General features: G+C 42.8%; 1 protein-coding gene across 1 annotated transcript; it reads right to left on the minus strand.

Moving 5' to 3' along the window:
• Positions 1 to 1,578: 1,578 nt before the first annotated feature.
• LOC309679785 (uncharacterized protein C13orf42) lies at positions 1,579 to 7,137 on the minus strand (the record flags this gene model as incomplete). Its single annotated transcript, XM_082493178.1, has 3 exons — positions 1,579 to 1,820; positions 2,635 to 2,782; positions 6,724 to 7,137. 3 exons carry the CDS (start codon positions 7,135 to 7,137, stop codon positions 1,579 to 1,581), a joined length of 804 nt encoding a protein of 267 aa, XP_082349304.1.
• Between the last annotated feature and the right edge of the window lie 2,132 nt (positions 7,138 to 9,269).

The raw sequence follows: 9,269 nt of genomic DNA on the forward strand, positions 1-9,269 counted from the left end.
TTGTTGGCACTCTCCTATCTCATGACAGACAGCGTCCTAGATCAGTGACATCTGAGAGAGGTACTTCCACCTTGTGGCAGGAATGCCCATTGAATAACTCAGTCTCAAAGACTAGGAACACAAATCAGCAAGAATTGCCACCTGAGAAATAGTCTGTGTGGTGGGCACAAGGTTTATGGAGGTTATGATCTATTAGATGGGTTATATTGATGGCCAGTGCTTTAGGAAATTTATCCAAGCGTGTGGATGCGAAAACTACTGAACATAGAAACAAGAAATCACCAGTGAATCATCAGCTGGTCATACCAATGCTGCCATGATCCACCTGTCACAGTAAACCACTGACCGAACACCAGAAAAACAAACATCAGAGAAAGCAAAGGCTTGATCCCAAACGTCTTCACAAATTCTTCAGACAAAGCATGAGCTGGGGGATGTGACTCAAACTGACGTCTGTGATACAAAATTATATTGCCCTGTCTGAAGGGCCATAGGCTACTATTTCCATAGGGTGCTAGCTTCTTGTCACTTTCTATGCATGTTTACATTGCTGTACATCAGTAAAACAGGCAGAGTATGGGTCTTAGCCATTCCGAGCATCACACTGAAGCTATATCACCTCTAAGATGAGAGAGCCTGAAGAGGAACACTTCTAGGCTGTGTTCTTCCTCACCTGTAGTCTTTAATGATGAAGTAGCAGAATTCCAAATGCTGGGTACAATCTGATGCTGATGCAGTGGATATGTCTGCAAACTGCCTTCTGCCCTTGAGAACAACCTTTGCTTCAATTCATTCATGAAGTGTTTTACTCCAAGACATTAAGCTTTTCTAGTCTATACTGGGATGTCTAGATTCGGCAACCGGGTGTTAAAATAGATGAAAATTAACAGGTGGTGTAACCATATAAATAAATTTTATACATTTTTGCATGCAGTGAATCCCTTGCTGTTCTATCCCAGGACAGAACCATTCCCAATAGCAAGCAGAGTACAAGATATCTTGGTTTTTTTCAAAACACGCTGGAGCAGTTCCTCAAAACACCGATTTCTAATGATGATTCCTTCACTGTAGCTTTTTCTGCTTGTACCACAGCCTGCTTGTACCTCAGTGCTGCTGTATACTCTCAGATCACAGTGTCAATGATGGCACATGCAAATTTTCACGTGCAAAAAAAGGAGAAAATTCTGTTTCAATGCTCTGAAGTTGGAAACACTGGTGCAAAAAGCTCCAAAATATTAGCTGAATAGCTTGAATTACTTTGCAGTACTGGAGTCAGAAGAAAAATCACTGCACCAGGCAACCTCTGAATCATTGCTTTCAATAACAGCGCTAGAAAAAAAGGCTTGTCAAGTTGGAGTTTCCCTCAAGCTGAATGACAAAGCAGTATTGTTAGGCACAATGAACTCGATGAGTTAAACCCTCATATGAGTCCAACGCTGGAATCGCCATGGCTTAAAATATGTCCCACACAAAGAACCTTCAGTGACTGCACGTCCCTTCTAGAGTGTAAGAGATGGGTCAGAGGTAAAAAAAAAAAAGCAAGTCTTACATGTCTTCAGTTGAAGAGGGACTATTCTTTCAATATTCTTTCTTACGTGTTTTGGGCTTAAATTTTAAAGTGCTATATGCCCCTTCCACAGCTTTAGGCAAGTACATGGGATGCCTTTCCAACCTCTTCCTAGAGCCAGTGGTTCTCCGCTGGCTGTTTCTTTGAGACTGGTTTGCAGCCTTTGTTGACTGGGCAGTATCTTGTGAGAATCTCCGGGGAGCACGAAGGATCCAGTTTGAATGTAAACTGTGTTCGCTTGTGCTGGTAGCAACTGAAAGACAGAAGATAATCTGGTGTTAACAGTTTGCCAGTGATATTTTCACATGCACAGTGAGAGAACAAGGTGCCTGCTGTGTCCTTCCTGGAGGTAAAGCTGAGAAACCAGCCTGGTTTTGCTGCAGGATGTTGCTTGGGATGGGATTCATCTTATCTAGTATTTCATTGCCTGCACTGTAAATACGTATGTCAGAGCTGGTCCCCTTATACACACTTTTAGGGCACAGCTAATCCGACCTGTTTCCAATATCCACCTTAACCTAAGCCAAAGGAGAGGAATGTCTGTTTCTCTCCACTGATTATGCAGGATATACGATGAGCTCAGATGAGCACATCTTCTTTTAGTTGGGCAGTCCCATTCTTTCTGATGGAAACATACCATCATTTAGCTTAGTCTCTAAATTACTTCTTTTTTACTGGTTGGAGAGAAAACATCCAGCTGTTTATTAATAAGAAGAATGAAAAACAGATGAAGAAAAAATTATCTTTATATTTTTATAGCTCTCCTCCAATGACAGCTTGGGGTAGAGATGCAAGGGTGGAATTCAGCCCTGAGCAGAAGGCAAGAACTATTCCAGCACTACAAATGCTACATTTGCTCATGTAATGGCCACACATAAAATAGTTGCACCCTTTCAACAGGGAACAAACAATTATCACATACTGCATGTAATGGTCCTAGATTTGGGAAGCAAGTCTTGGAGGAAAATTGTGTCCATTAGATAAACAAAAATGTTCTTACAACGCCACTCCTCCCTCCACCCTCCGCACACCAAAAATAATCATTTTTTGGCTGGTTTATACTGCACCATCAAAATCAACATCCACATTTGGCAGATCCACATCAGGGACTCTCCGCCACCTCTCTGAATCCAGGTCCGCAATAACTGAGTCAAAGAAAGCTATTGCTTCTCTTACATCTGAACTGGACTGTGGTCCTTTTCTCTCCATGGATGCCTGTAGATCAGATAGGGGGAAAAAAGAATTAGCTAAGGGTTGGGCAGAATGACTTCTTAATGAACAAACTGTGTGAGGAAGCTGTAAAAATTGTGTTTCATTCATAATTCAAGCTGTCAGAAAAGAACACTGGTCCAGACTACTCCACAGGTTGCGGTCATCAAAGAAAGCAGGACAGCAGTCTAACAAACATCCATCTCTTTACATGCTCAACACCAAACATCTTCCACTTGGGCCCTGCTAGCCAGGTGTTATAAAATCCCACACAACCCCCGTATCACACCATTTAATTAGGTGGCTAAGTGACAGCTGGGCTTTTTGGTCAAATTTATTCCACCTAGCAGTAGGCACCTAATGAGACACACATTAGAAATGTAGTCATGCAGGGTTCCTTCTGTAATTAATGCAGGGCCCTGGTACCTTCAGAAGATGAGTCAGACCTTAGGTAGGCTGAATTCCCCTCTGCAGGCAGCTCTTTCTCTTAGCTGCAGAGGGATTACGGGGTAACTTGGTTACTAATTTAAGCATCTTATTAAAATGCCTAGGATAGGTGAAATGAATCCAGATGTAAATTGCTAAAGTCTTTTTGAAATGGAAAAGGACTGTGTGTGCTAAAATATGAGTCATTCAACACTGTGATAATTCCCACAGGAAAGCCACGGGGTTTAAAATTAGGAGCCTATCTTGATAAAAAAGCAAATGCCTGTCTATAAATGCTGAAGTAGTTGTAAAGCCTCAATTAGCAATTCTGTAGGTCCATGTGGGATGAATACTTCCTTGCCAGGCTCTGCCTAATGAAGGGCTGTATGTTTTCCCTGCCGATCCAAGCCAGGTGTATTGCCAGGCAGTAATACCACGTCAGAAAGTTGCTATCTTGGGTTTCAAACGTGCAAGCAAAGGATACATGCTGTATCACATCTCTGAAGGACCAGCTTGCTCCCTGTTCTGTGGAGGCAGGGAGATGAGCTAGCTTACTCCCCTCCTGACATTCTGGGTTGATTGGCATCCTCAGAAGTGCTAAAAGATAGCTGCTACCACACATCTACTGAAAATAGTGACTGCTATTATGACTAATTCCTTATTGGTTAAAAGGAATTTTAAAGAAATGCCTGTATGCTTCCAGCATCTGACACACCTCTCTATTCTTTTCTCTCACTAGACCCAAGTGGCAAATTTTGAATCCACAATCAGCCTCTAGTTCAGGTCCCAGGGAGGGATCTTTGGATTAAACCTCCCATGAGGACAGGGTTGTCTGGACAAAGTGCCTTCCCATTAATCGTGCAGCAGGTAGGAGAAAGAAGTGAACTTCCACTGACAGGTAATTTAACACAAACAGCTAGTTAGGGACAAAACCATTCAAGCCTGGTGATAAGACGAACCTTGCAATCTGTGAACATAAAATTTGTAGTTAGGGAGCAGAGTATTCTGGCTGTTCTAGAAGTCTTCTTTCCTCTCCCTAATTTTTGCAAAGCCAGGGCTGTGCGGCTGTGACCCTGCCATTTGGGTTGGCAAGAATGATTCCTATGGGTGGCATATCCTGCTGATGTTCCTGTCTTCTCCTGAGGGGACAACAGCTCGTGGAGATAGCATACCAGCCAGTACCAGGGCTGTTCATACATAAGAGTTAGCTGGCCACAGTCAGATGACAGCACTGTTAGCCTCAGCCTGGGGGGTTTTTTTTGCCATTTTCAGTGGCAAATCTCAGAAATTCACAACCCTACGTGAAGCCTAGTTGTACAGAAACTATCTCCCAGGCTCCTGGTCCATGGTCTTAGTACCTTTTTGCACTCATTTTTTCCAACCTGACTGACAGTTAGTCAGGTGCTGCTCCACTACATCACCGCTCAGCTCATCAGGGAACCGGCATGCTGTAAATCTCCCCTGCCTCAAGCCAATCTATGCCTGACAGTGCACAAAGTCAGTTCTCAGACTGTATCTATGGTGTTGAGATTCATCTCCTGGCACCACCAGGCCACTCTCTGATACCTCAGTCATTCTCTTTGGATGTTCCGCTGGCCCTAAAAAGTAATGTCTTTATAAAATCTATGTTCTCCAGCCCACTGAGCTGAGTATTGTTTCCTACTATAATTCCTAGCTTCTAAAAGTCACCATTCAAAGCATTAAACAGGTAACATAAAGCCCAATAAAACCAAATGAAAAATTCCCACTGACTGAATGGCTATTAGATCAAAATGTAAAATTAAAAAAATGTGATATCTAGCCCTAAACATGTGAGCTTTATCCTTTGGTTAAGCAATGCCTGCAACAGAGCTCAGCTTCAGCCATTGGCATTCTGCTGTGACAGAACAGCTAAATTTTTTGGTAAAGCCTACCTGGCCTAATCAGTAAGCCAGCCATACATCCCTTCTTCCCACCATCCCCAGTTTAAAGTTTAAAGGCTGCACTGGGTAACATGTGAGTTTGCTGTCAAAGTCATGCTTGTGGTTGTGTTACCTAAACAGATCACCCCACCTGCTGCAATCCTTTCCTTTGTCCTCTCTGAATCAAGTCTAAAGACATATTAATGACTCAACTGTCCAGTGACATGCAGTTAATAAGCTGCAACAGGGAGGACAAGTTAGGTACAGGTTAGGGACAGTTCTGGTGGAAAGCAGCTCTGCAGAGAGAGACCTGGGAGTCCTGGTGGACAAGTTGACCACGAGTCAGCAATGTGCCCTTGTGGCCAAGAAGGCCAATGGTATCCTAGGGTGCAAGAAAAAGACCGTGGCCAGCAGGTCAAGGAAGGTCATCCTCCCCCCATACCCTGCCCTGGTGAGGCCACATCTGAAGTACTGTGTCCAGTTCTGGACCCCCCAGTTCAAGGACAGGGAGAGTCCGGCAGAGGGCTATGAAGATGATCAAGGGAATGGAGCACCTGTCTTAGGAGGAAAGGCTGGGAGATCTGGGTCTGTTTAGCCTGGAGAAGACTGAGAGGGGATCTTATCCACGCTTATAAGTATCTAAAGGGTGGGTGTCAAGAGGATGGGGCCAGACTCTTTTCAGTGGTGCCCAGTGACAGGACAAGGAGCAAGAGGCACAAACTGGAACACAGGAAATGCCATCTCAACATGAGGAAAAGCTTCTTTACTTTGTGGGTAACAGAGCACTGGAACAGGCTGCCCAGAGAGGTTGTGGAAACTTCTTCCCTAGAGATATTCAAAACCTGCCTGGATGCGTTCCTGTGCAACCTGCTCTAGGCGAACCTGCTTTGGCAGGGGGATTGGACTAGATGATCTCCAAAGTTCCCTTCAAACCCCTACCACTCTATGATTCTTTGATTCTGTGAGGAAGCTTTGCAATGCTTTCTCTCTAGGATACATAGAAATAGTCTGCACCAAATTTGATATTTCAGTTTTATTTTTATGGTATCATTACAGTAAAGGGTGAGGAATTATACTGCCTCAAAATGACCTGCCAACTTATTAATTAACAAAGGAACCCTTAAGAATTCCTCATGCCCTAAAGCCTATCGGTAGAGCTTGCACTGATGCTAAGTGTAGCACTGACAATCTATCTGACCAGTCAGAAAAAAATCTTATTTGTTTCAATGAATTTCCAATTATTTTGTGTAAGTAATTTTATGCCAATAAAAAGGCTGCCAGTAAACCTGAGGATTACTGTTCTTGTCCATCATTAACAGCTATAAATATCCATAGTGGAGAATTCTGAGGCACTTAAGTAGCCTGTCAGATTGTTGAGAGAACAGCGCTCTCTTTCATAACATGTTTTTAGATAATTCCTATACTCTCATACCTCTTTCCTTCTTCTATTTTCTCTCTCTTTACTCAGAAAGAATCTTAAGGTATTTAGCAGCATTTCAAATGATGTAACAGTAAAAAGACAACCAGTGTAGATCAATAAAGCAGAAAACCAACATAGGTCATACAGCTAATTGCTTTATAGCTTAAGAGCAAGCACATGGCAAAGTTCTTAGGAATTACCTTAGAAGACTCTTTGGAAGGAAGTGGAAGAAAAGACTTCTTTCCAGTTTTGGATGATTTTGAGGACATTGGGGAACCTGCAGCCATATGCATGGATTTCAAGTTATTGATGTTGTCAAGATATTTTTTCCTCAAGGCTAGCAGATCCTGTAAGTACTTTAAGCAGTCCTGAGTCTTAGAGTACATCCAGTCTCTGTCTTCCTCTTTTGGCTGGAAGCAAGAGTCGATGCTGGTTGTACTTTTGCATTTTTTTAGTGGTTCACTAACGTTTTCCTGCTCACCTCCAAGGACATACATAGAAGTGCTGCGGATCAATCTCACTGCAGAACCTGTGGCATCAGAGTAAGGGATGTCATCTGTCACATTTCTTCGGTGCGAGTTGGGGTGAAATATAGAATGGATCTTTTTGAACATAGTGTGCCACTTCCTCCCCTTTAAAACCTTTTCTCTTTAAGCTCCTTAATTGATCTGGTAATCAGCAGCTGTTACTCTTGCCCTCAGCAGACAATTTTGCCACTTACTGTAATGAAGAGAAAGAAAAATCCCTATTGCTGCACAAATGGCTTTCAGTCTAACACATTGTGAAGAGCATGATGGTATTGCAGAAGTGTGTTCTCTATTCCATTTGTCTCAGTGAAACGGCTTTGTCCTTTCCCCGGTTTAAAATACAGCACAGGAGGCCAAATGTCATGCTTTGGCCTTTTACTTGACGGCCGCTCCCCATCAGCGTGGAGGCAAAAATTCCCTCTTCCACGTCTCCTCCGCGCTGCTCTGTCCCCGCGGTGTCACCGCCGCCGTCCCCTCCGCCACCTGCCGCCGCCGGCCGGGCGCTGACCGTGGTGCTGAACCGCTGCCGCTCTCCGGCCGGCATCCACGCGCCTGCGGAGGGCGCGGGCCGGCCTCTGCCGGGTGCTTTATTTTTTGGAAGAGTTTGTTGAGATCAGCCTCGACATGGACTAACGTCTGAGTACACCTGAATAGTTTCTGTCGGGTGGAGTTCAGCTGCTGAAAGAAGTCGCTCTGGGTTTCACCCGGCGGTAACCAGGAGATGGCTACAGCTACCCGATACCACAGCACTACTAGGAACAAAGTGGATTCAGATGACAGGCTCTGTTACACTCAATACAAAGATGCCCTGTGTAAGGGACGCTGTAAAATAAAACACCCTTCCAAAGTACTCATCTGGCAAAATATTGCAGACAGAAACCAATACATTTGTGTCTTTCCACATTAGTTCTCCTCCTAGATTAATGCAAGAACATCTAATAGGTTCATCAAAGGGTTTGATGACCAGGTTTTGGCTGAAAGCTACTGAGAACATTGACTAGTATGGGCATATTTGAGCATTGTTAGTATTTGTGACTGTGTGACAACATGATGTATGCTTTAGCGATAAGTAGATAGCAAATTTAGTCAGTTCTGACCACTAAGGCAATCAACAACTTTTTAAAAGTACACAGGAACGTCTAGATTTACCATGTTAAAAAGGTTTTTCATAATTCATCCTGCTAAGCATTGAGCACTTGAGAAGATAGTTCTTTTGAAATTCCATCGATACCACCCTACAGACCCTACTGAGCAAATTTCTGGTAATGCCACTGGAAGTGCCAACTGAAGGTTTAAGCATCCTAAGAGCTGTAGGATCTCAACAAGAAAGATAGGTTCTAGTATAAATATGAATCCATTCCCTCAGGAACTCTGATTTACTGGATACTAAACATATACCACAACCATCTTAAAACATGCATTTTTTTCCTTTTACTTACAGCTAAAGTTGAAATATCCTTATAACTAAAAATTGATGCAAACTAACTTTTTGCAACTTTTTCAGCCTTCTAATACTAGCATAGTCACGATTCCCACTGCAACTGAGAGCAGCCTCGGGGTTATTCTGAAATACATTCAGCTGCTTGAGATCTAGTACTTGCATAGAGGTATTCCATTATTGATTATCTCTAAAGTCCTACTCAATCCCACAGCTAGGTAACAGATTAAATTGACTTTATGATAGCATAGAACACTAGAACTATGAGAAAAGATGAGATCTCTCACCAGAACTACATGTCGGAGATAGAGAAAGTTTCTGGTCATCAATACTAGCATAGAATAATAATAATTCCACCTACAGATTGATTTCATTTTCAGGGCAAAAGGCTACAAGGGGTTTTTAATTTATTGTCCTGAATGATTGAGGTAAATATCTGTTATATTCATTCTAGACACTGTGTTTACTAAGTTATGAAAATGAGATAGTTCCAGAATAACCCTATTAAAAATTGCTTAGATTTGCTACATGGGATACTGGTCTTTGGTTATAGACATGATATAATACAAGTGAGCCTTAGAGAGGCACTCCACGTGACCTCATAGTCTCAAAACCTGTGCTCCAAAACAATCAGTGGGAGCTCAAGGAATTATTGGCAAAGGCTCAAGTCAGTAAGGTCAATGGGAACTCCACTGAGCAACTCCTTCCTTATAGGATCAGACATTGCCTTTCAATAACAGATTGATTTCTAAGCTCATCTGGACTTACAAAGAGCTACAGG

The sequence above is a fragment of the Vanellus vanellus genome, assembly GCF_965231255.1.
Source record: "Vanellus vanellus genome assembly, chromosome: 1".
Taxonomy (NCBI): Eukaryota; Metazoa; Chordata; class Aves; order Charadriiformes; family Charadriidae; genus Vanellus; species Vanellus vanellus.